The sequence below is a fragment of the Ceratotherium simum genome, chromosome 23 (assembly GCF_057802395.1).
Source record: "Ceratotherium simum simum isolate JZ-2026a chromosome 23, ASM5780239v1, whole genome shotgun sequence".
Lineage (NCBI taxonomy): Eukaryota > Metazoa > Chordata > Mammalia > Perissodactyla > Rhinocerotidae > Ceratotherium > Ceratotherium simum.
In genome coordinates, this window is record NC_141922.1 from 5,603,134 (window position 1) to 5,630,448 (window position 27,315).

General features: G+C 44.8%; 1 protein-coding gene across 2 annotated transcripts in view; it reads left to right on the top strand.

Annotated features, from left to right (window-relative positions):
* Positions 1-27,315, top strand: part of COL22A1 (collagen type XXII alpha 1 chain) — a 263,198-nt gene that overhangs the window by 103,147 nt on the left and 132,736 nt on the right. For both annotated transcript variants that reach the window (XM_004431045.3, XM_087447112.1), the window contains exons 16-22: positions 1,170-1,223; positions 3,430-3,474; positions 7,879-7,923; positions 8,197-8,226; positions 8,510-8,563; positions 12,510-12,563; positions 25,897-25,950. In XM_004431045.3, coding sequence (XP_004431102.2) covers positions 1,170-1,223; positions 3,430-3,474; positions 7,879-7,923; positions 8,197-8,226; positions 8,510-8,563; positions 12,510-12,563; positions 25,897-25,950 — 336 coding nt within the window. The remainder of the gene's footprint in view (positions 1-1,169; positions 1,224-3,429; positions 3,475-7,878; positions 7,924-8,196; positions 8,227-8,509; positions 8,564-12,509; positions 12,564-25,896; positions 25,951-27,315) is intronic.

Sequence of the window (27,315 nt, forward strand, 5' to 3'; positions counted from 1 at the left end):
AGGATAGTGACATGGGTAATAAGTGCAAATTGAATTAAGAGCTGTGAGGGAGACAAATCTGAGACTATGATGGAGAGGAAGTGGGCATGTAATTTAGATTAAAAGGCCAAGGAGGTGACATATAAGTGAGCCCCGAAGGGTGCTGAGGGAACACCAAGCACAGCATGGGGAAACAAGAAAGAAGTTGCTCTACTTGAGGAAGTCAAAGAAGGAAGCTGGGGCTGCTGGAGTGCCATGTACTAGACGTTAATATTAGTCTGAACCCGCTTTTTGAAGTCACCTTTCTCCATCGACGGAGTCCTTAGGGCTCAGCTGGGAGAAGGACGCCAGCAGAGAACACTAGACATGAGGAGTTGACTCATGAGGGGAACACCCAGGATCTATGGCTTTGGCTCCCAGTGCATGACTGGGAGAAGAGCACTGGTTCTTACTCACCACCTTCCATAAGCAGGTGTCTTAGATAGCTTATCTCACTCCCTAGTCATAGATGTCTTTCGAGGAGGGGATTATTATCATCCCCATGAAACGCAATCAATAGAAACTGTCTCAGAGAGGTGAAGTGACTTGCCCAAGATTCCACAGCTAATGAGAGACTCAAATCCAGCTCTGCCTGAATGTAAGCAGATGGGTGGACGTTGGATGGCTTCGTGGGTGATGGCCTACCATCAGCCAACAATTAACTCTTAGGTCTAGTCCAAGCACTGGGAACATGGTGGATGTTCATACAGTTACTGGGTGAATGAATGAGGAATAGAATGTGCCCACAGTTTCATGAACTGCATTACAAACCCCATGAACCCATTACTGTATTTGACCCCCATGAAGACTCATGAGATGAGGAGACTGTGTGGTTCAAAGAGGCTACATGGCCTTCCGTTGATCACAGATTTGGGAAATGAAAAGCAGAGATAGGAATCCGTTTTCTCTGACCTTTAACCTATGCTACTTGACCCCCAATACTCATAAACTCTAGGCTGTTATATGTGTGTGGTTGGCTCTGCTGTATCTGAAGGTGCCCGATGGAGAGTGGACCTGAGCACGATTTGGCACTAAGGGTCGTTGCTTGCCTTTCCTTTTCATGACATCAGCCACAGGGACGTCCACTTGGCTGCTGCCTGGTGATCACTTGCCAGTTCTTTCTTTATTTGTTCATTTTCATTCTTTTGCAGGGGGAGCGAGGCCTGGATGGATTCCCTGGGAAGCCTGGAGAGACAGGAGAGCAGGTAGGTGGGCATTGGTGCTGGTGAGCTGAGTCTTCTGGGAGGACAAGGATGGCTGGGGCCTGACATAAAGCTCTGTAGGGCCTGGGTACCTTGGCCTCCATCCTGCTCAGCTGGAGGCTCCAGGAGGCTTAGTGACCAGCCCCCAGATTATGGTCACGTATGAGCTCCTCCAACGCCAAAGTGGAGGGATCCTAGAGAACACACCACTTCAAATCCATTCCAACCTCAGTAATACGACTTGTGTTGTAAAGGCCATAAAGACATGTACATGTTCAAAGTGATGGTTTCATTGCAATCTTTTCTGCGAGAGTAAAAGACTACACACAATCCAAATGCTCATCAATACAGAACTAGTTGAATAAACCAGGTGCATTGATGCAGGGGAATAATGTGAAGCCATGGAAATTAGTGGAGAAACTCCTGATGTACTGATATGAATGGCTTGTAAGATATATTGTTAAGTGGAAAATAAAAGAAAGTGTAGAATGTTGTGGAAAAAATGCTTCTATGACATATAGACATGGCCTATCCTTAGAGGGATGGTCAAGAAACTAGAAACTTGCTTTCTTGGTTTCTCCTGGAAGAGGACCCTCAGTGACTGGGGAATGCAATAGGAAGGAAATTTTTATGCACTTAAGTTTTGAACCACGTGAACGTATTATCCAAAAAGTAACTAAATTTAAATATTTAAATGTTTAAAACTAAATAAAACCTAAAATCACACATTTGCATTGAAGAGAATTAGGAAAATACTTATTTATATAATATAATTTAACACATCAATCAGTCACTTAATGCATTTATATTAATATTAACTTATAATTAAAATTAACTTATTAATTTAACTGTATAAATTAATTATATTCAATATATGAATTCATTGCAATAAATTATTAATTTAAATATACTATATTAATATAAATTGAATATAGTTAATCCCATAACCCCAAAATAATATCTCGATTTATATATATTGTCATTTAACAAATTGGAATCATACTTTTTTATCTTGCCCTCTTCCATTAACATTGTGTCATAAACATGTAATCATTTTTATAAATATTCACAGAGGGCATGAACCAAATGAACATTTAATATTCTATGGTGTGAATGTGCCATAATTTATTTGTTTTTATTGCTTGAAAATATTCATTGTGGCCGCCTCTGTGCCAGGGCTGGCTCTTATCATTGGAAATACCCACCTGGTGATGGTCAAAAAGAAAAGACACCTTCCCACTGGAGATGGTCGCAAAACAATAAACCAGCAAATAGATAAAATACTGATGGTGTGAAGGCAGCAGATGACGGTTTAAGAAGTGGAGGAACAGTGAGCCACAAGGAGGGTCTTCTCCTATTAGGGGACATTTAGGTTCTGTCTAATCTTTGCTATTTCTAGTAAAAGGGAGGTGCAAGTGCTTGCATACACATCTTTGAGTGTATCTCTAATTATGCCTTTAGGATGAATTCTTACGAAAACCACTCGTCAATGGGGATGCACACTGATTGCCCAATTGCCTTCCGGATTCCTCCTCATTTCTGTGAGGAGATCACAGAGGGCCCCCAGGGTGGGGTGGCTCCTGGGCCCCTCCTCACTTGCAACACCAGTGGGAGCTTTAAATGCCCAGGATCTCCACCAGCCACTCTTGGAAGCCATCCGTGGGGGGACACTGAAGAGGAGGAGGGCAAGTTCTCAGCATCTCCTACACCAGCCCTCTGGGATCTTGGTTTTTGTGCCACATTAACTTGTCCTGGTCCAGAGTCCAGGCTGCCCTTTCCCTCCTCCCTCAGCCCTGGAGACTTCTCCAGGCTTCAGCACCTTCTACAAATTCTGTAAGACACCACTAAACCTGGCCTTCCATGTTCCCCAGGCCCGAGGCAGATCTTGGTTGTCTGCTTCTTGCCTCTTGACCAGATTCTCTCTGATGTGTCCCTCATGTCCATCAGGTAACAGTCCTTGGCTTGCCCAGAATGCATTCTCCGCACTGCAGTACTAGCATGAGTCCAAAGGGGACCACATGAAGATGTGGCATTTAGGTTAGTTGAGGAAGAACTTTCTAGCAGTGAGCACAGTCCAGGAAGTCTGGTCTAAGGGGACCTGTGTCTTCTGAGGAGAAGGCAAATTACAGCTTTGGAGCTGCAATGCCCTCAACCTCTTCCTTCTCTCCTCACTGCCACTGATGGTCCACCTTGTCTTTCTCGTCTCCAGGGAAGACCTGGCCCTCCAGGTGCGGTGGGGCCCCAGGGAGAGAAGGTAAGCCAGACCCTGGGGTGAAGGGTGGCTCTGGGCTGTGGGAAGCAGGTGTGTGAGCTTCTGCCTGAACAAATCAGGGCCCGGGTGTTGGGGGGAGCAGGCTAGAGTTCTTGGAACAAAGTGCAGACAAAAGTGGTGAGTTGTGTGTCAGGAACTCCACTCACAAGAAATTTCTGCTTATTGTATTTAAAATATTTTTATACTTTTAGGAATAAAAATCCATTTAAGAACACCCAAAAAAGCCTCCTATTCTATACTATCCAGACATATTAAAATATTTTGCTACTTAAATTGCTTTTTGGACTAAGGAAGGCTATGAATAAATACAAAAAATAATCTTTAAAAAATCCTTTCCCTCTTCCTCTTTTTCTCCTTCTCTCTCCTCTGCAACATTTTAAAAATGTGGTTTTTTTTAGCAGAATAATAATCCTGAAAATGTACTAGATCTTTCATAAACAAATTAAAGTTTGTATCTTATCATACTGGTCATCTCTTTTAGAACATTTTCTCTACAAGGCTTAACTCAGTACATTTGCTGCTCAGAATTTCTGTATCTCAACAGAAAGAGCTGCATGTAAAAATTCTTTGCAAATTGTGAAGTATGATGAAAATGTATGTGAAGATAATACCCTTCCTAGGCACTCAGGGGAGCAGAGGGAAACTAAGATGGTGTGATGTATTCTGGATTGTAATGGGAGGGCTGGTAAGCTACAGCCCTGCGTTTGAGTGCAAGAGAATTGTTTTCTTCCAGATTCTTTGGCAGGCCCTTAGGGAAGACATCAGACATGGATTTGAGAATAGCCAGGGAGAGAGAAGGGGGAGCAGGAGGAATCCAGGTAAACCAAGATGAGTGAGACTTCTACTCAGCGTCTCACTGCAGAGCTCAGATGAAGGGCACTGCCTGACTCAGACTAGTTCCCAGCTTATGCTGAAAAGAAAGGAAAAAGGAAACGCTGTTCTGACTCTTTATAGAAGCAGACGGGGTGTACGTTATAAATAAATAAATAGAGCTTCAGGCTGAAAAAAACCTCAGCTTAGGAGTGGCGGCTGGAGAATGTTGATGTCTTCCAAGCTTGCTCACTTGGGCTTCAATTCTAGCTGAGTTAATTATTCTCTCTCCTTCTGAGTATTTTTAGAGTTGAGATTTACATTGTTACATTTTCCTGGTGTCAAGATTTTAATATATTCTTGCCGTTCCTTGACAGGGGATGCTATATCCTAAAATAAGTATTTATTTCAAGTTACTAAGAGGGAATGATCTTTGAAGTTTGGATCTAGGTGACAACTCTTTCCTGCTACTGCCCGTGTGTCTGTGCCTATATTTATTATAAATTCCAACCTTCTACCTCATTTGTAGATTTTTTGGCCCCTCCTTTTTGAGAAACAGCTGAGTTATCATTGCTTATCATGATGAATGCAGCAGAATTAGGAAGACAAAGTCAACGGTGATGGTATGATTTGGGGCATTCTTTGGAGCAATCAAGAAACCAGTGATGCTCATGTTCTGAGAGAGCATCATTGAGACAAATCTTAGATGTTTTGCGATTTGAGAAGGTTATTGGAACCATAGAGCTGATCTTTTTAAACCCCCTCACTTTACAGATGAGAGAACAGAGGCCCAGAAAAGTAGAGTGTCTTGTTCAAGACCCCACAGTGGCTACAGATGAAGGCCTGTAGATTTACCTGCCTACACAGTGATGTACCACAGATCTGAATATCATGGGATGCACCATATTAAGAGTTTTACTGGATTGACTTCATGGTTGTATTAGTTATCTATTGCTGTGTAACAAATCATCCTGAACCTTAGAAGTATAGAACAGCAATCAAATGGTCTCATATAGTTTTAGAGGGCGAGGAACCTAGGGACAGCATGGCTGGATTGTTGTGGCTCAAGGTCTTCCATGAGGTTGTAGTGAAGCTGTCAGCCAGGCTGTGGGTATTGCATCCAAAGAATCCACTTTCAAGTTCGCTCACGTGGTCTTTGGCAGGCCTTGGTTCCTTGACGGCTCTTGGCCAGAGCTTTACTTCCTTGTTACATGGGCCACTCTGTAGTGCTGCCCACAGAAGTGGAAATTGCTCACCCTAGAGTGAATAGTGAGTGATCTGAGGTCAGGGGTGGGGGCAGGCCAAAATGGAAGCCACAGTCATTTTTATAACTTCATCTTGGAAGCCACACACCATCACTTCTGCTGTATGCTATTGGTCACGTAGACTAACGCTGGTACACTGTGCAAGGTCCCTACACAAGGGTTGAATGCCAAGAGGCAGGGCTACTGGAGGCCACCTTAGAGGCTGACTACCACAGTGGCTAAAATTGATCATTGCAAACATGTGTCACCCACATAGTGGAAAGAAAATGATTCAAGGACAGACTGTTGGTTGTATTACTAGCTTTTTGACCTTGGACAAGTTACTAAACATCTCTGTGCCTCAGTGTTCTCATCTCTAAGATTGGAAAGATAGCATTGGAGGGGAAAAGATTTAATCTATGTCAAGTCCTTAGAACAAGGCCTGGCAGCTAGAAAGGCTCTGCTATCTATTAGCCTTATATACACAATTATTATGCGTAAACTGTAGGATCTTGGTTTTCCTTAATAACGATTTAATATGTCAGGATATTTGATCTCATATTCTGTGAAATTGTCTATGCAAATGAGAAAACATATTGATTAATTGATTTCATAACTATCAAAGTTCACTTTTTGTAGTGTAATAATAATGATTATAAATATAACAATAAAAACAACAAAAGTAAATGTCTTAGTTAGGCATAGTGTAAATAAAAGAAGGGAGATCCAGTTATGAAGCTCAAAAGATTCCTTATTCAGCCACATATACCACTCTTATTCTCTCTCTCATTTATATATATAAATTTATGTATACATATATTTATATATATTCAAGATAGCCACACAAAAAAATTACAGTATAGTTCAGAATGTCTTCTAACAATCGTATGTTACCAAAATGTTAATAAGGTTTGTGGGAGTATAGGGAAAAATAATTCCACTTGGGGGAGTTGGAGAATGCTTATGGAGAAATGCAGAGATATCTGGGCTGGGTTCTGAGTGCATGGAGATTGTCCTATGCACATGTTATAGAAGTGTCTGGAGAGGTTATAGAATGGTAAAAAATGCATGTGTGAGTGTGTGTGTGTGTGTACATGCACGTTTATGTGTGCATGTGAGTGTGTATGTGGGTTATGGCGTTATGGAGAAAAAAATTTTCTGAGGCAGGACTCAATTATTATACGTGAGAGACAAAAAGGAAGGTACAGCAAAGAAACTTGACACTTGTTACTAACTCTGTACCTTCCACTCAATTTTGCTGTGCAGCTGAAAGCACTTTAAAAGATAAAGTCTGTTAAAGAAGCATTACTAATTGAGATTTTAGAAAAACACTTGATGCTGTGTAATTTTTCCAAGTCTTGGGCAGCAGGGGGGACGGTGGAGTTGGAACTGTATCAGTTTTGGTGTCAGAGAAAACATGCCCTGTCCATATAATAGAACCTCAAATGCAGTGAAGAATGACAGATGTGCCTCGAGTCATTCATTCTTACTCCTTAGCCTTAGGATTTAATAGATCCTAAAAGGATTTAATAGATTAATATTTATTCAGTGACTCCTTCATTTTTTGCCAGCTTTTTCAACAGTAGCTTTTGAATGCTTCCCATGCTCTCTGACCTAGCCTATAGGGAAAATGAAAAGTTATGTCCTCAAGCCTATGTGGGGTCATTGGCTACAAGTAGTGTCCTTGTTTTAGCCTCATGTAGAACAAATATGCCTCATGTAGAACGAACATGTAGCTCACACCCTGGGAAATCTGATCCAGCCACAGCCATCATGGCCTGGGTGACACGGAGGTACTGGAGAAGGAGACACAAAACAAGTTTTGTGTACATCATGACTTGTTGAAAATGGATGGGGATCATCACAGCATTTGTGTTAGTTATTTATTTGATAAATATTTATTGAACACTGACCATGTGCTGCACCGTGGACTTGGCACAAAGGATAAGCCATAAGGTATAATCGCTGCTCTTGCTGTGCCTAACACAGTGCCTGGTACAAGCAGGTGCTCACTGAATAGTCGACCAAGGGCTGCTCAAACAGAAAATAGTTGTGAAAGCACCAACCAGATATAGGCACTGGGCTGGATGTGCCAAAAGAGAAAACAAGGCTCCTACGATCTTGATGCAGAGATAAGAATTAGATGTGGAAAATTGGAGACCATCACGGGGAGGGAGAAAGACCAGGCACGATGACGATGTGTGGTGGATCACAGAGGAGGAAGTGGTCCCGTGGACTTGCACGAATAAGCAAAGACCTCAAAGGGATGGGGAACAGCGGAAGAAAGTGGCAAAAAGTGCCCTCTGTTGAAATGTTTGTCATTTCTATGCAGGGTGACGTGGGGCCTGCAGGACCTCCTGGTGCACCAGGCTCTGTGGTAAGTGGTATAGTCAACAGTGGTTGGAATCATGGACTCATACACAGATAGAATTGGATAGTTGGAAGAGTCCTTGCCTCTAAGAATGAGGCAGAACTTTTCTGATGACACAAGCTGGATACAAGGCTTTCAAACTAAAAACGGGATAAAATCAAAGAAATGTCAGAAATTGCTGCATCACGGCATGCTGTGTGAATACCCTTAATGGAACCAAGAGAGGTTGAGTATTGAGAAAATGCCACCACCTTTGCTGATCCCTGGTTTGTCTCTCAGGTGCAGAGAGAAGGCCTGAAAGGCGAGCAGGTAAGGAAAACATCGGTCCTCCCACTGTGGGGCTTTGGGTGGTAGCAGAAATGGAAATCCCACAGCCATGGGTTGGAAACTGCTTGTTGAGCTCAGATGGAGCCTTTCAGAGATGTGTCAAGTTGACTTTCTGCCAGGAATGCAAATGCCCACTCTGTGTCTCTAGGTTCCTGTTGGGAACTCTGGAAGAAATCTCTGAGTCAGTAAAGGGTCATAGGTGGTGGTGGCCCTGGTCATATGGAAGGGGTGTCATGGCTAATGCGTATTTGGCTTGTGTTACCAGGGAGCGCCAGGACCACGAGGTCACCAGGGCCCACCTGGGCCTCCAGGAGCTCCGGTAAGGCATCCGTCCCCAGCCCAGGGTCCGCTCTGGACACCTCTAGATCTGTAAAATAATACCCATTCTCGTTACTGAGCACTGCGTTATTTCAGGAGCTCATCCCATCACCTTGAGTGATAGGTGGTGGGGCTGTCACCATTTTGCACAGGAGGAAATGGAACCTTGAAGACTGAAATTATTGGCCACAGATCATGCAGTTACTGAGTGTGGAACTGGAAACTGAAGCCTGCCTTCAGAGCCCCCAGTCCAAACAGGCCATGATTGGGGTTTCTGGTGCTCAGTCTGGTGGTTCAGTTTCCTTTCAGATAAAATGAAAGAAAGACATTGGACACTTCAATACCTATCGAGTCATTTCCAGTGCACATTTGCTTTTCCCATGTTTCTGATTGATACAGACTTTGCAGTGGCTCAGAACACTTCAGCCTCTGGTTTCTCCCTCTGTTAAGAATCTAATGATGTGTAAATAACCATTTGGAGAGAGGCCATTCAAAGGGGCTCTGTGATCATTTTGTGATGTGAGTTCAGATATTAAGATAACAATAAGACTATAGTAAATCCCACAGGTCAGTGATTTAACCGTGCTCCTCCTGGCAACATGCTGGTGCATCTTTCAAGTTATTGTATTTTATTGAAGGAACTAAGGCAACTCATTTTGAACCATCCATAAATCAGATTTATATTAAGCCATCAGGGCCTAGTCCTCATTAGGATAAATGTATATGTTTTTGCTGGGGTAAAACTAGAAGAAACTTAGATGATGTTTAATTCTAGCATAATTAGAACAAGTTCATATCAAAGAGTTTGGGTCAGAAAAGCTACCTTCTGCCTCTATAACTTAGAGTCTTGTTTAACCTCTCTAAGGCTCAGTTTCCAGAGCTCTCTGCCATTGTTAGAACTGTTGAGAGATTTAAAGTAGATAATGCAGGTAATGCAGGATGCTTTCAATATTAGCTCTCTATACATATATATTTCAGATCCATAATTGACAAGTACTGAATATCTATACAATAGTATATTTTATATGCAAATATATGTGTATTAAGCTGCAAGGGTGAGGTGTCATTCTTTTTCTTTTACCAATGAAGTCATGTGTACAGAGATACTGAGTGTCTCTCACAGAGTCACACAACTATTAAGAAGCAAAACTGAACTTTGAGGGGCCGGCCCAGTGGCATAGTGGTTAAGTTTGGTGCGGTCCACTTTGGTGGCCTGGTTTTGTGAGTTTGGATCCTGGGCACAGACCTATACCACTCATCAGCCATGCTGTGGCAGTGATCCACGTATAAAATAGAGGAGGATTTGCACAGATATTAGCTCAGGGCTAATCTTCCTCAAACAAAAAAAAAAAGAGGAAGAATGGCAACAGATGTTGGCTCAGAGCTAATCTTCCTCAGCAAAAAAACAAAAACAAAAACAAAAGAAAACATGAGCTTTGATCCCAGATCTGTCTGTCAAGCCCATGCTCTTTTCATCTCTGAGTGCTCAATGCAGTGATACTTCCTCTGAGATGTGTAAGGGAGAATTACTTTACTTCATGACTTCCACTAAGGAATAAGAAGCTAATAATGCCTAGCCCTGCTTAATCGTGAGGCTGCCTTCTTGACCTGTCACTCTGGGATCTAGGATGAAATAATGGGCAGTCCTCCCCCTTTATGCAAATATTGTTATGATAAATGAAGGAGGGAGAGAAGGAAGAAACCTCAAACATTTGTTAACACCTACTTTATATCAAGCAAAATATTAAGGATGGAGATTAAGGGATGAAAACACATGGACTGCTCCCGTAGTTTAATGAAGGAGTGATGGGAAAAAAAGAAGTAATTGTGATCTCTAGATGTTTAATGAGAATTCCCTGCATGTGTTTTTCCTGCTGCCCATTGTATATGACTCTCAACATGGCAGTCCAGTGGAGCTGTCCAGGGTCCTGAAGATGTTTTCTAGGCTAGATGCTCTTGATAGAATGGGGTTTAATACAATACATGGTGCTGGTGATGAAATTATCTCAGATGTTCAAAAACTGAAAAGCTTACCTAAAGATCTTGTTAAAAGGGGGTAAGAGTGATGAGAAACCAGGACTGTAAGATTCTTAAGGCCAGGGTCAATCTCTCTCCCATCTCTAAATGCACAACTTTTATCACGTGGTGGGAACTTAATACATACTTGTAGAGGAGTGGCCCCACAACAAGTATTCAAGAGGGGCCAGATTGCAGTGTGAGCCCATAAAGAGCAATATGGCCATAGAAGATGCCTGGGATTGGAAGCCAGAACATCTGGTTTCATGTCCCAATTCTTCCACCAAGTAGCTTTGTGTCTTTGATAACATGACTTAACCTCTCTAATCCTCTTTTGCTTCATTGTTTTCTTGGAAATCATCATCATCATCATCTCCTGCATAAACGTGCTGTGAAGGTTAAATGAGTTAATGTACAAAGCAGTGCTCTATGAAGCCTTATTAAGCCCAGTAACAATATCAATTACCATTTCTGTCTTTTTTTGAATCCCCAGCAGCACCTAGCCCAGGGCCTTCTACAGAGCAGTTGCTCCCTAAATATTCATTGGATTGAATCAAATTGAGAAGCTGGCTTCAGTGACTTCTGTTGAGAATGGAAAATTTTGAGTTTGTGTTTAGCCATCCCAGAGAGAGGAAAATGTATCTCATTCTCTAAAATGGAAACAGAGTGCAGCATTCTGCATCCAAATGCTGGAGTTGTCGGGGAGGCGTGCATCTTTCCTCCTTTCCCCAGGATGAAACTGGCTCTGGTGGTTTTATCAATGTCTGGTTGAGCGTAATAAAGAAGGGCCAGCTGGGCAGATCAAATGCCAGGTGTTTCTTGATGCTTAAAGAAATCTCACTTCTGCAGGGTCTTCCCTCTCTGTCTACCCCAAGCTCAACAGAATAATCTTTGTGAGGAAGAGAGATTTAAACCTTTAATTACTGTAGTTTGTCCATTCATGTATTCATTTCCATGGTGTTATTAAGAGAAAAGACATTGGATCTAAATACAGTTCTGTCACTTAATTATGCAAAATTTGGCATGGCAGTAGTAGCTATTTGTATGATAAAAATATTTATTGAAGATGAGGAAATTAAAGTGCTGAGAGGGAGTTTTTGGCCAAAATCCACCCAGAAAGTTGGTGTTGAGTCACAGCTAAAGCCAAGGGTTTCATTTGCCCATTCACATTCTGGGCCTTATTCTGGGTGCCATCATTCGGGTATAAATCAGGGTGCTGTCAGGAGGTCCGGATGCTGTGTCAGGGCTTTTGTATCCATTCTTCATGTGGTCATCACAACCACTCAGCAGGTAGGTATATTATCCTCACTTCAGAGATGAGCTAACTGAGGTTCGAGGATGCCAAGCGACTTGTCTGAGGTCATGCAGCAGATCCATGGTGGAGGGTTGGGGGGCAGGATTTGAATTAGGTCAGTATGACCTCTTCCTGTATCAATGTTCCTCGTCTAATTGAAACTGATCTTGCTTAGACAATTTCACTTATTTATCCAGACTGTCATATTTTTCATATCACTGTTGACCAAGAGTCAGATAACCCAAGCCAGTTCCTGCTGAGCCAGCAAGATACAGGGGAAATGGCACTGGCTTTAGAGCTGAGTACACTTGGGTTCCAGACACTTCTTTTGTGTGTGCTTTATGCAAAGCACTAACACAAAGCATTTGATCCTTACTGTGTTCACCTTTAAAGTGTGAATGATGTTTCTACATTTTTGTTGTTAAATATACTTGATTAGATCAGATATGTGCACGTGTTTTAATTGTGATAGATTTGAGGAATGAGATGTTTTTTCCCTCCTGAGCTCTCAGTTTCTCCATTGAAATGGGATGGTATTTTCCTACCCAATGAGAGTGAGAGAGCAAAGTATAATTTGTGGTGTTGAACCCTGTATTTACCGTTGTCTCTTTTTTTCTCCTTTCTCCCCCTCCTAAAGGGTCTGACAGGTCTAGAAGGCAAGGACGGACCTCCTGGTTTGCAAGGTGTCCAAGTAAGTAAACTGTCTTTCCTTTCTGATGCCCTGACTCACCCACACTGGCCCCCATTTTAGAAGCTCGAACAGAGGATATGATGCCAGCCTCTTTAGCTTGAAATGAATATTGGAAGAAGATTGAAGGGTTAGATTTAGTTCATCAAACATGGTTGAGGACCTACTATGTGTTTAGCCTTGAGTTGGGTCCTGGGGACATGGAGATGAGTCTGCTGTCTGCCATGAGTCATGTATATAGAAACTCACACCCCTATGTGATCAGAGCCCCTGTAGAAGAAAGGCCAGTGCTGAGAGGACACAGAGAAGGGGCAACTGACCCAACCTGGGGGTCAGCCAGTGTATCTTGAAAGAGATGATGTTTGAGCTAAGTTTTGAGGAAAGAAAAAGAAAAAATAGGGACGAAAGGACAGAAATCTGCCAAGAGGCTATTAACTCCTTTAATCTAAGTATCCATATTATTAATGAATATCATAATATCTCATGGTATTCCATTTAATTTGATTTAAATTAATTTAATTTAATTAAGCAGCTGTCTTCTTATCCAGATCGTGCACACCTTATGGTTTTAATTCACCAGTAAGCACAGCTCCTGACACAATGCCATGTGTTTCAAGACAGAAGAGTGTAGAAGCACACCTGGGTTAAGTGCCCTCCTTGGTACCCCCACAGCAGACTGGAACTGAGCCTCAACTCTGTGTCCCCAGTTCTCAGCAGGGTGCCTGGCACAGAGTAGAGACTCAGCTCACATTTGCTGACTTCTAGTCCTTGAGCTTGTAGCATCTTTTACTAGTTCACATAGAGAACTGTCCAAGGGGCACAACCATCCAAAGATGGGTTGGGGAGCCCCTGGAGGTAGTGAGCTCACTTCCCCTGGAGATTTTGGTTCAGATGCCAGGTGACCACTGACAGATGGGTGGAAATGGGGGTCCTGGCATCTGGCAGAGGCTGACCCAGTCCCATTTATGGCCTCTCTTAGCTTAGACATTCTGTAGTTCAGTGAAGTGGATGGTGTCACAGATTTGCCATGGATTCACTCTATCTAAGGGGTTGGATCTACCCTCTGATCACACTTTATATCCTCAATCCTGAAATTGAGTGACCTTTTATGACTCAGCACAGAGTCCAGCCTGTCCTTACCCACCAGTGAGCTTCCTTCTTTGATTTTCAAACACCTCTGCGTCCTATAGCCATCTTGAACCCTCAAGATTCTGCAAGGAACTTATTTTGAAAGCTTATTTTTGAGATGTGGAAGGGTGTCATGAAGGAGGGCTGGGTGGGAGAGCGGGAAGTCACTTATCCCCCAGGAGACCTTGGATATGTCACCTCCCTTTCGGCATCACCAGCCCAGGTCTCAGTTTCCCTGTCAGATGGCTGAAAGTCAGGTTGCCTTCTCCTCTGTATAGCACAAGGATCCTGGACTTTGCAGCCAGATGCACCTGGGTTTGAAGCTCAGCTCCTCTTCTCATCAGCTGTGTGACTTTAAGTCGCCTAGCCTCTCTGAGCTTGTTTACTTTGTGACAGTGGTAAAGCATCACCACCGGTTGAGTTGTTGTGAGAAGTGCCCAGTATGGGGCTTGGCCCTTGGTGGACAGCGAGTTGTGGCAGCTGTCACGTTCTCATTCTCCCAGCGTGCTCATGCACAGTCTTAAGAGAAAACAACAATCTTTGTACGTTATATAATTGATGTTTAGGTAAACCTTATTTCATCTTGCATTGAATTGCTGCAAGTATTACTTTTCCTAATATAGTATTAGATGTAAGTGGGTCTCTTGATACAGAGATGACTGAGAATATTGTTTTATTTATCTACATATTTATCTAATTATTCTTATTAAGGGGGGAGGGGACATTTCTTGCTTGGAGCTTGCTTCTCGAGGCCCACGCTTCCTTGGCCATGACTTTTTGGCACCCTGAGAAGTGTTCACATGTTCCCCGGGGACAGCTGTTGTCGTCCTCAGAAATGCCTTTTACCCCTGAGAGTAATGTCAGCCACCTGTGCAGTGGGGGCTTGGCCTGGTCCAACCTTAACACTGGCCAGAGGTTTTGGGAATTGGACAAATTCACCAAGACTGGAGAGTTGAGGAATGAAATAAGGGGACCCAGAGAAGCAGACAGGTGGAGGGGAGGGGAGGTCTGGGGAAGGGATGGTATTTATTGAGCTTTTCAGCTCCCACCGAGTACCAGACCTCACAACAGTGCACAGATGAAGGGCAGGCTCTGCTGTAACAGCCACCAGTGGCCTCTCAGGGGTGTACCCTAGGACTGTGTGTCCCTACAGCCTGACTTCTTCTTCTTTCCTCCCTTCTTTCCTTCCACGCGTCAGTCTGTCAACAAAGCTCATGCTGTGCTCTTAGGATGCACAGGCACTCTGCTAAACGCTTTGGGACTCTCTGAAGAGATTAAAGTCTGAACCACCAGGAGCTCACAGCCCAGGGGACTTGAGACATGAACAGATGACCCAGATGCCTCAGTGATAAAGACTCTGGGTGTTCAGAGGAAAGGGGGAGTCGGGGCTGGGAACGGGGGAGGTGGCCTTGCAGGAGGGGGTGGATTTCAGCAGGAATTGATGGGAGGGCTGAAGAGAGTAATTCAGATCAGGAAGTGCCCCCCTGGAGAGGATGTCCTGCCTCTGGGCACTTTCTCATGCCCATAGGCTTTTATCTGGACTCTCTCCTCCCCAGCTTGCAAGCAGCTTCCTGTTCAGTCAGCCTCTGGCTGAGTCAGGAAAACCCCATACAGAATGACTTATTTAAAAAATTATCTCTCTCCTCTCACGGTGATCAGAATCATGGCTTCTACTTAATCTCTGCCAACATCTTACTGGGGACCCTGCACCAGTCCCTCTTCCTTTTCGTTTTTTGCTTTTTTTTCTTTCTTTCTTATCTTTGCTGTTTTCTTTAACTAGCCCTGCTCTCATCCCTGCCCCTTCTCTTGTCGCCTTTCCTTCCTTCCACAAATTTGTCCATTCAACAAATATTTCTTCAGTGTCTACTGGGTGCTGAGCATTGCTCCAGGAAAGAGAATCCTTCAGTGAGAAGAATAAAGATCCCTGCCCTCATGATCTGTACATTCTGGCAGGCAAGGGAAAAGACACATAACAATTAGTACTTAAATAGACGATGCAGGACAGCCCCATTGAGAAAGTCATATTTGAGCAGGCTCTCGGGAGGTGAGGGACTGACAGCTCCTCCAGTTGACAGTTGGCCAAACTGACAGCTGAGGAGAGAGCATAACAGGTAGGAAACAGCTGGAGTCAAGGTCCTGGGGCAGGCCCCTACTTGGTGTGACTGAGCAGAGACCTGTGTGGCTGGAGCGAGCAGGTGGCCACAGGAGGAGGTTAAGTCAAAGAAACGGGGAGCCAGTTCATGTCAGGCCTTGTGGGCCATTGGGAGGATTTGGCCTTTTACTATGAGTGAAATGTAGGGCTATGAAATGTTTTCAAAAATGTTTTATTATGAAAAAAATTAAACATATTCAAAAGTAGAAAGAATAGTGAAATAAACCCATATATACCAAAAACCCACTTCAACACTTAACAAGTCATTGGCCAATTTGTTTCATTTATACCAACACCTACCTCCACCCACCACTGGGTTAGTCTGAAGTAATCCCAAACATCATCACATCATTGTGTCCCAAAATATTTCAGCACGTATGTTAAAAGATAAGAAATCTTAAGAGAAACAAAACCATAATGCCATCACCCCACCTAAATCTATCAAAAAGTTTCCTCAGGCATTCATTTTGTGTTCAACATTTCCCTCACTATCTCATCATTTCTGTCGTAGTTTGGTCAGTGCAGGATTTGGGGTATAGAAATGGTGCAACTCAATTACGTTCTAACTGCATCCGTCTGGCCACTGCGTTGAGAAGAGACTGCAGGGGGAGGAGAGCGGTTAGGAGATGACTGCAGTGATCAAAAGAGAAAGGATGGTGGCCCAGACCAGAGTGGGTGGCTGGGAGGAGAGCCCATCCTGGGCCAGGCAGTGGGGACGGTGAGAAAAAGGCAGAGCTCATGCCCCGAAAGACCCAGTGTCTAGCAGAGGAGCGTGAGCCAGGAGTCACAAGGCAGGATGATGAGAGTATTACTAGAGGGCTCCTCTCTTGTCCTGCTTCCTCCAGCGAGTGGAAGACCATGACCCTGTCTTTGGGGGCCCCTGGCCCTCCAATAGTCATTGATGATTCTCTGATTTGGTCTGTGTTCCATCCCATAGATATTGCTCGTTCAGTGACTGCACCTATAGATAAACAGAGCAGAGACAAATTGTGATGTTGCTGTGGGCTTGCAAGCAGCTTCCTGTTCAGTCAGCCTCTGGCTGAGTCAGGAAAACCCAAGACAGAATGACTTATTCAAAAAATTATCTCTCTCCTTCCCTCACGGTGACCTGTCATTTCCTCCTCATCAGCTTCAATTGAAACATCACTCTGAAGAGCTCCTTAATGTCACTGCACACACTCAGGCGGTAAAAAGGGAAGAGACAAGACAATGACAAGCCACAGGGATTTGGGAATTGAGACACTGAGACTAAAATACGGGGTGAAGAAAGAGCCCTTTATTTTAGAGATTGGCAACAGGCAGGCAGTGTAATCCCCGGCAGGGTAAATACATTCATTTTGGACAAAGCCGGTATTTTTCCACAATGACATAGTGAAAGGGGTGGATCAGGAGCTAGGCACCCTCTATGCCATGCCACAGAGCCATGGGAGACGCACGCCCCCTGCTGGAGGATGTTAGGCAGCCATTACTAGACTGGGCTCCCCACTTTGGATGGGAGGTTAGAGAAGGTCTTGCATTTCTCTTTCTGAGGTTCTAATTTCCTCCTGTTGTCTGAGCTAGGCATTAGGGAGAGATTGATTGGGGAGCACCATCACTTAGCTAGAGTGGACAGTGCTACAGTTGCATCCGAACCCAGCATGTTCCAGAAGTAGAACCAACCTGGCTCAAGGCCCCTCAGGCACCTCAACACTCAAAAGCTTCCAGGAGGCTGATTTTTCCAAAAAAATTCTGTCATTCCCTAATCATGCACCCCAAAATAGACAGCCTGTTGCTCTCACACCAGCCTATTTTAATTGCTGTAGCGGACCTATCTGATATTTTTCTTATTTGAGGATTTGTTTATTTTTGTTTTCTCCACTAGAATGTTAAGTCTGTGAGAACATTCTTCTTTATTTTTGTATCTGCAGCACCTGGAAGATTGCCTCACCCTTATAAAACATATGTATTTTTATACACACCCAAAATATATATAAACATTATATATATGTAAGCATATAAAATATACATAAATATATAATGGCATTAATGAGCATCTAATACAATTAGGGTGCAAGAGTAAGTGAATTGCATGTGGATGCTGCTCTCTGGGTGGCTGACACAGTTAGGTGATGTGAGGAGGACAGGACTCAGAACTGGGCATCTGGTCACCTGGGTTCTGACCTTTGACCAGGAATGTCCAATTTTAAAGAGGGTAACTTGGTCCCTTCTGGGCCTTTACTTTACTTTGCATTGACCTTCCTCTGTGGTACTGAGTCCCACCCGCCATAGCCCACATGTCTTCTTTCCTTTTCTCTGGACAAGAAAGGGGAAAAAATGCTTTACTTAAGAGAATTCTATGTCATCAGGCATTTAAACTCAATTTAAAATTGGGAGTATCTAAACTATAGAATCATCATGATGGAAGGGATCCCTGGGGTTGACAGTGAGACATTTGATGTGCAGAAAGATTAAATGACTTGCTCAAGGTCACTCAGGCCTTTGTGACTGCCCTCCCCACAAGTTGGTGACAATCTCTTTGGTTCCTTGATCATTTTCTCAGTATCTTCTGATTTCTCTTCTCTGTGGTCAATAGGTGAGAACTGAAGAAGCAACTCTATCAAATATGATGCTCCCCTTCTTACTAAAGGTGGAGCAGTCCCCAAACCTCTCATGGTCTGCCTGACTGTACAGTTGCCTTAAGAACAAAGTTTTAGAACAGAATAGATCTATACAGGCATAGAACTAGTATAACATAGGAAGGAAATAATGCTGGTTGAACCATAATTGCATAGCAGGCGCTTGGCTAGGTATTTTTTGCACTCGTGTTTTTCACTTAATTCTCACAAGGATCCTATGAGGTATGATGATTTTAATGCCATTCTGCAAATGAGGAAACCAAGACTTAAAAGTATAAATCAAATTGCCCAGTGTCACACAGATTATAAATGGTGGGGCAGGGATTAGAACTCAGGTCTGCCTGGCTCTAAACCCTTCACTGTTTCTGCTTTTGGCTGGTGTGTGTGTGTGTGTGTGTGTGTGTGTGTGTGTGTGTGTGTGTGTCCAAGTACACACCAGAATTCTAAACTGGACATTAACAGTCCTTGCGGTTGATGCCTTGGAGGGATCTAGGACCCCTTAATAACTGACAGTGCCTGTTCGGTAGGATGCACTGAACACACATTGCTTTAATCTATGGCTGTTGCCCTTGGAACTGAGGGTCTCATATTGCTGGAAGCTATCAGGACCATGAGCTCTGATTTCTAGTAGATTCCAGGAGAGAAACATGGGCAGTCTTTTGTCAATGACAACCTGGGTTGAATTTGCTTTACCTTTCAATTTTTAAAGCCTTTTTCTTCCCTTTCCCAGCTCTACCAGATGGTAACAGCATCGTTTGGATCTCAGGCTACTGTTTGATTCATTTCATGGCATGAAGCCAGGGTTTATATCGGGACACCCTTGGTTTACCCCGAGCACCTGGTTTTAGCTCTAACCAGTAGAAAATAATCATGTTTGACATTTGGAGGCATGGAGAACAGGAACTGAGCAAAAGACCATATGGCACCTATTAGAATCACTTGCACAGGCAATCCTTTTATCTGTTAATGGTCCCTCACACGGCTGTGTTAACTCGTCCTGGCTGGGAAGGAATTGCTGTTCTAAATTCATAGCCTTCCCCTTCTCCATGAGCGGACAGGCAGCCTTGGAAATATCAGTCCTGCTCAGCATCCTGGCATTCAGAATGGCTTGAAATATCTTCTCTCATGATAAATTACAAACATTTATCCAGATATTGTGTTGGCTAACAACCTAAGAGAGAAGAAAAGAAAAATAACAAGAAATAGGCTTATTGTTAGTAAAACAATTATTTATTGCTGCAAAACTTGCCCTGGTCAGCACTTCTCAAATCCCCACAGCCACTTGTAGGTCCAAAATGCAGAGGTTGCAGAGCTGCTGCTACGTCCACGACTGCTAGAGCTATCACCTTTACCACCACCATCACCACCACCACCACCACCATCACCACCACCACCACCACCACCAGCAACATCACAACCATTGTCACCGCCATCATTACCACCACCACCGCCGCCACCGCCACCACCATTATCTCCATCACCACCACCACCACCATCACCACCATCACCAATCACCATCACCACCACCATCACCACCACCATCACCACCACCACCACCACCACCACCATCACCACCATCATCACCACCACCACCACCACCACCACCACCATCACCACCATCACCACCATCACCACCACCATCACCACCACCACCACCATCACCACCACCACCACCACCATCACCACCACCACCACCACCACCACTGCCACCACCATTATCTCCATCACCACCACCACCACCATCACCACCACCACCACCACCACCACCATCACCACCATCACCACCACCACCACCACCACCACCACCACCATCACCACCACCACCGCCACCACCATTATCTCCATCACCACCACCACCATCATCACCACCACCACCATCACCACCACCACCACCACCACCATCACCACCATCACCACCACCACCACCATCATCTCCATCATCATCAGCACCACCACCACCATCTCTACTACACACTTTCTAATGTCAGATTTTGTGCTAAGTGCTTTGTGGGCATTATTTCGTTAAATCCCCATGGCACTGCTGGGAAGTAGCAGTTTTGAAACCAGATCTGTTTGATGCATGGACTCTCACCTACTATGTGGACTCAAAAGAGTCAGAATCCTGCTATTACCATTTCTCCTTCATCATTGTCACTCCAGTCTTCCTCTTCATTCTCATAATTATCTATTATATTTGCATAATGCTTTATTATGTTTTATAAATCACTTCCTCAAATATTGAATTATTTTTGCCACTACTATCTTTTCAGATAATTACAATGATTATAATTTTCCACATGAGGAAACAAAGATTCAGCAAGTTAAGTGGCTTGCCCTTCCCCATCTACCTTAGGTTTATGGCTCTTTTCCTTACAGTATTGTAGAGGAAAGGGATTGGAGAAAGAACACACAGCGAATTCTTTTGATTGCCGTCAGTGGCCAGGTCCTTATAACTACTTACTTAGAGCTTTATACCCCATCCCTGGCAATTCTAACTCATTAGATCTTGGGTAGCACTGGGAAATTTATCTCTCAAATATGTTTTCGTCATATTTTGCCATTATTCCTCGTTATGTTGCTGGGGCTTCATAGAAGAGGTGGCACTGGACTGGGATACGATTTTGACAAGTTGAGATGGAGCATGGGTGTTACAGACAGTCTCAGAGGCCAGAGATCCTAAGGGGGTGTTTGGGGCCAAGCGAAGCAGCCCACTTCAGCTGTTGCTTAGGAGATGGGAGCATGGACACTGGATGCTAAACTGAAAAGGCACATTAGAATCACAGGTTCTGACAATTTCCAAATAAAAAAGCTCAGATATTAGGTCTTTTAGATAATGAAGATAGATAAAATAACCTCTAACTATTTTAGAGGTGGAAAGTAACTTGGACAGAGCTTCTCTCACCCTTTAGGAAGAATAACCTGCCAGCACAGGTTGGCCCAGAAAAGTCTGGAGGGAAGGGACTGGCATGTAAGCAGGGCTGGCTCCTGTGGTTGTGGCTGCAGGAATAAAAGAGGGAAGGAAGGAAGGAGGAAAGGAAGGAGGGAAAGAGGGAGGGAAGGAAGGCAAGCAAGCAGGCAGGCAGGCAGGCCAGCTTTGAGAGACACTGGGTGCAGCTTAGACGCTGTGAGTAGAGAGTGTCTGATCGCAGGTGTCAGAACTGGCCAGAGAGATTACTGTAATATTTCTCTGTGTGACGCCCCTTCACAGATGATCCTTGAAAGATTGTGCCTTCCTTAGGGGAGAGACTGCCTTATGACATGGCTATGATCACAAATTTATGCCACTTTTCTTCCTCTGGGCTCTTGCCACCTTCTTGCTTTTTCTCTCCTTGCTGAAAACCTAACACTTGGGGTGTTTGCTTCTCTAGGTATATTTCTTTGCGTTTCTGTCTTTCCCACCTCACCTCTCTTACCTGCCCATATTTCTCCCCTTTCAGATCAATTGTTTTACTCCTCTAGCATGGGAGCACCTCCTCTCTCCACACCTTCTACAAATTGCACTACTATCTTAAATGTTCATGGAGCGTTAGTAACGTTATTACATAAGATCCCCAAACCAGCCAGGGAAGCAGGGAGCTGCTGAGACCTCATACATCCCTCAAAAGCTGATAGATCCTCTGGGAAAGGGAAACTGAAGCTGCATCCCCAATCAAATTGGCATTTTAATTAGTAATTCTGCTCTTTCACAACCTAGACTTTTGCATCCCTGTTCTTCCCTCTGATCCTTTCCTACTAACCATTAAATGTTGCAATCCCTCATTTCATTCAGCCTTTCCTCTAAACAGAGTTACTTTGCTGGCCTGGGTTCTGAATTCTGATGACAATTCACCAGGCCATTCCACTGACCTTGAGGGAAAATGGTTTATTCATCTTGTAAATAACCGTTGACTCTCTGTGGAATAACCTGGAAGCAAATGGAGGGGATGTTTGTCTAGATAGAAAATTGAAGATGTCTGGTCTCCATTCCCTGAGGAAGGGGAGCTGGCATGTCTTAGCTCTCTTATGATCAGCTCCTCAGTGTTTGCATTAATCAGAACAGGATCAAATGGATGCAGAGACAAAATGCCTCCAAGGCTTGGCTCACTTCTGAAGGTATCTGTGACCACATTTTGAATTTTACCTGACAGGTGTCAAGAAACTCATTCTGACCTGGACTTCATTGCACCTTCCAGATGAATGTGCTCCACAGCTCAGGGGATGTGGATCCAGGGGGTTCTAATTCAGGTCAACTCATTCTTTCTGCAAGTCAATAGACCGCCAAGCTGTGTCTTCCTTTCCTAACATCGCTTCTCTCTAACCTCTCACTGCTATTCCCATTGCATTGTCATGGCTCAGGGGCACATCGACCACAAGGGGACAATTTATTTATCCAGCCCACAAATGTATATTGAGTTTCCACTGTGTGGCAGCCACTGTCCTGGGCCCGTGGATACAGCATTGAACAAAAACAGAGCCAGTCCCTGTTTTCAGTAGGCTTGCATCCCAGTACAAGTAGACAGGCAATAAATAAATACGTACATCCATGGTGTATCTGGTGGTGATACAAACAAAGGAAAATACAGCAGGGTGAGGGGATGCAGTGTGGCAGAGGAAGTGCTGTTTCAGCCAGGCTGGTCAGAGAAGGCATTCGGGTAAAAGGGTGTTTGAGCAGAAATCAGACTGACCTGGGGGACTGATCCATGTGGATACTGGGGAACTCAGTATCCTTCCCGGCAGAAGGAGAAGCCAGTGGAAAGGCCTTGAGGTGGGGATATGTTTGGTATGTTCCAGGTGGAGGAGGAAGGCCAGTGTGGCCAGAGTAAGGCAAAGATGACAAGGAAATGAGAAGAGTAGGTGGGGGTGCTGTTATGGGAAGAAGGTGTGAGGTCATTCAAGTTTGCTCTGAGTTGAGAAGGACTGCAGTGTTTTGACCAGAGGACATATTATCTGATTTATATTTTAAGAATATAATTCTGCCTGCTTTGAGAGGAAAAAGTGAAGTGGGTAGGCCAAATCTGAAGGAGGGTGACTGTTTGAGAGGCCCCTACAGTGTTCTAGGAGTGGGGTAAGGGTGGGCAGGCCCAGAGGATGGTCTGGGTTATGGTGAGCGTTGAGAAGTGGTCTGATTAGCCTCACTCCATCCTTGCTGCTGCTCCCAGAGCCAACACAACTCAGACCATACTGTGTGGTTACTCATCTTGGGTGGCTCTCCTTGGCCCAGGGAACTCAAGCCCTCCATGACTCTCTGTTGACCTCATTTGCCTCACCCCAGTCCTGTCCATCCTGTATCACATGGAGGCTTTGCCAGTGTCCTGCTCCCATCTGCCTCTGAGCACTTGCCTATTCTGTTCCCTGCAGCCTAGATGTCCCATTGAGGAGCTCTTCTTCCTTCTTCCAACTTAACCTCAGCACCACCTCCTCTGGGAAGTCTTCCCAAGACCTCTAGGCAGACCTAAGAGCCCCCAGTGCCCTGTGCACATCCTTCCATGCATGTTTATCAGATGTGTTGTAATCGCACAGGCTCATGTCTGCCCCCACCGCCCTGGGAAACCGTGAGCCCCTACAGGCAGAGGACATGGCTTAGCCCTGCTGGTGACCCCAGGGCCTAGCACAGAGTGAAGTGGAGTACGTGAGTGAATAAGTGGGAAAAAGCGACAGAGCTGTGTCTTCCGCGTTCAACCACAGCAGACTAAGTCAACGTGCGAGACTCTTGGGATTTTAGGACTTGAAGCTCCTTGAAGAACATTTCCTCTGAGCTCAACCAAATTCTCTCCTAGAAAGCTCTAAACCCCTGGATACTCTAATAAAACCACATCAGTAAGAACCTGCAACAGCCTCCTGGAGGTGTATCTATGGAAGATGTGCCCTTTGTTAATGGTGGTTTCTGGCGTGGAAGACGGAGAGCTCGGCAGCGTGCATGGCCCCTTGCACTCAGGGAAGGGCTACTTTGGGGAGGTTGTGGGTGGATGGGTCACAGAGGAGACACAGAGACTGTTTCCTGGGCCCAGCATGTACTAAGTACTCACAAAATATGGGAGGAAGGAAGGGAACAAGGGGAGGAGATGGGGATCAATGGGACACCAGGGGTGCTGGGCTGGGCACAGTCCAAGGTAAGAAAAAGACCTTATCTGGGTGTACACATGGGGTGGGAGGGCATGTGGGGAGAAGCGAGGGTCCCCAAGGAGCAGAGAAACAAGAGGGCCAGAGATGCCAAATGAGAGAAGGATCTGACGTTGTCAAGTCTCTATAATATAACAGACCCATTTAGAGATCCTTTTAAGAAATTATCCCTTTTAATCATCTTCAGAGCCCTGAGAAATGTCACATGTACAGGTTCTAGCACCATATGGAACTGAGGCTGAATCTTAACTGCATCCCTTCCTAGCTGTGTGACATGCGAGACGTTAACTCTGACCTCAGTTTCCACACCTGCCAATGGGGCTGAGAAAGCCTGCACACTGGATTGTCCTGCAGAGGAAATGGGGTAAAGAAAATGTGGGAGGAACCCCAAAGAGGGCTTGCCACAGAAGAGGTGCTCAAGGAATGTGGGACTTACTCAAGTCCTGTGTTACTTTTAATTTCTGATTGCAATGTTTTGACTTCATGAGGAAAACTACAAGGAAGAAGACAAAAGAGCCTGCGTTCATCATTCAGACAGCCTGTTACATAATATATGCCATGCATTGTGTAGATTAAACTAACCCACACACCCCTCACCCCTGTCCTAAGAGATAGACCCTGAGGTTAAGGAGGCAGGTCACCCCCACAAGATGACCCCACCAGGGTCATGCACTGCTCCACGGATTCTAACAGCAGAAGATCAGAAATGACCTACCTCTCCAGGAGTAGAGGACTGTTTAAATGCATCTCGTTTCATCCTTACGGTGAAAACTATGTAACTGTGAAAAAAAATGGAGCGACTCTTTCCATGCTGATATGGGATGCATCCAAGATAGATTGTTATGTGGGAAAAAAAAGCAGTTTATCAGCAGATTGAATGATATGCTACAGTTTGAAAAAAAAAAAAAGGGAGAGAGTGAGAGTGTGTGTGTGCGTGTGTGTGTGTGTGTGTGCAATGCTTGCCTACACATAAAATGCCTCTGGGAAGATTCACCAACATCTGGTAGGATTAGTTGCTTTCAAGGAAAGGAATGGAGTGGCTGAGGACCAGATAGGAGATTTTTCTCAGCTATACCTGTCTGTACCTTTTGAATTTGGGCCATGTGTTACAAAAATCATCTCAGTTACAGAGCTAGGATCCAAAGCTGAACCTCCCTGACCCCAAAGCCTAAGTCTTTTTCCCCAGTCCCACTGTTTCTCTGTAGGGCATACTGGGAGGAATGGGAATCTGTTAATCAGGGAGTTTGAGAAATAAAGACCAAAATTTGCACTGAGAATTATTAGACTGGCTCCGGGAGCTGACTGCCAGCCTATTAATTCTGGCTTCTTCTTTTGCACTCAGGGGAAGAAAGGTGAAGTGGGCCCACCTGGAATCCCTGGATTGCAGGGGCTGCAGGTAACTACTATCTTTAAATTCTCTTCCATAGCAACACTGCTTTCTCTGATTGAAGAATGATTGAGTAGCAATTCTCAGGTTGGTAACCAGAATCTTGTATGGTCACCTCATCAAAGCATTAAAAAGAATGTTCAGTGATTCATTCATGCTCCCTTTGTCCCTTTCTTCCTCGGTCTCCCCCTCATGTGCTGGGAGAATGGCCATTGTTTGCTCCTTGGAGGAATTCAGGTCTAGAGGAGGGCAGACGAGTGGTGACAGAGTGATGAGCAGTGTTATGAGAAAGGGCAACAGTGGAGACATGGAGAGGGGGCACCCAGGACCAGAGTCTGTTGACAGTGTGCATCCAGCCAGACAGAGGTGGAAGGAGGGGCCTTCCCGGCAGGGGCTCAGATCTGCAAGACACCTGGCTTCAGACACAGCATGTGTGCAGGAGTGGACAGGCCTGTGGGGTGGCTGGGGCTTCCAGCATCAATCGGAGTGGCTGGACAATGAATTCAGAAATGCAAGGGGCTCTTGACTAAGGGGACCAGAACTATCAAAAGGGCAGTCACCATTCTAGAAGTCAATAGACCCGAGTTCTGGTCTATGTCTGAATTCTGACGCACTGTGACATTGTCCAAGTCTCTTCCTCTCTCTGACCTCAGTTTCGTCATCTGTAAAATCATGGAGTTAGGGCCCCCATCACAATCTGTTCCTAGGCCTGTGCTCCCTGGCTGCCTTCCCTCCTCTTCCCCCAACTCCCATGGTGTTTTAGACTCAGCGCCCGTGTAACTTCCTCGGGCCCCATGCTTTGTCCAGCTCCCTGCTTCCACACCTTTCCACATGTGCTGTCACTTGTGGTCCCCTATGAACCCCACAGCCACCTTGCCCAGGTGCAGGCTCAGGGCCACTGTCCCCATTGCACAGATGAGGGGCGAGACTCCCAGATGCAGCGACTTACTCGGGGCCAAGCAGACACCTCCCTCACTCCCCAGGTGACCTTGGCCCCAAACCCTCTCAGTTCCCTCCATTGTAAATGCTGCGTCACTGTGAGCCCCCCACCTTCTTGTGGACAAAATGGGTGAATGCCTGGAGCCCTGTGCCTGGCACTTGCCTTCCTTTCATTTTGCCTTTGCCTCCTGCATCACAGTTTGCCCCCACCCCAGGTTCCCCTGCTCCAGCCTCCCTGGGATTAGTAAATTCATAGAGAAGCCACACCAGTGAGGGGAGGGAGCACAGTTACAGAGTCAGGACCCGGGTTCGAATCCCAGCCCTCCCCACTTTCCCCCTGGAGCATCTTCACCTTCTGAAGTTCAGTTCATCATTTGTTAAAAGTACCAATAAAAATAAAGAGGTAGGGCAATACTGTAGGTAGATGAGACAAGC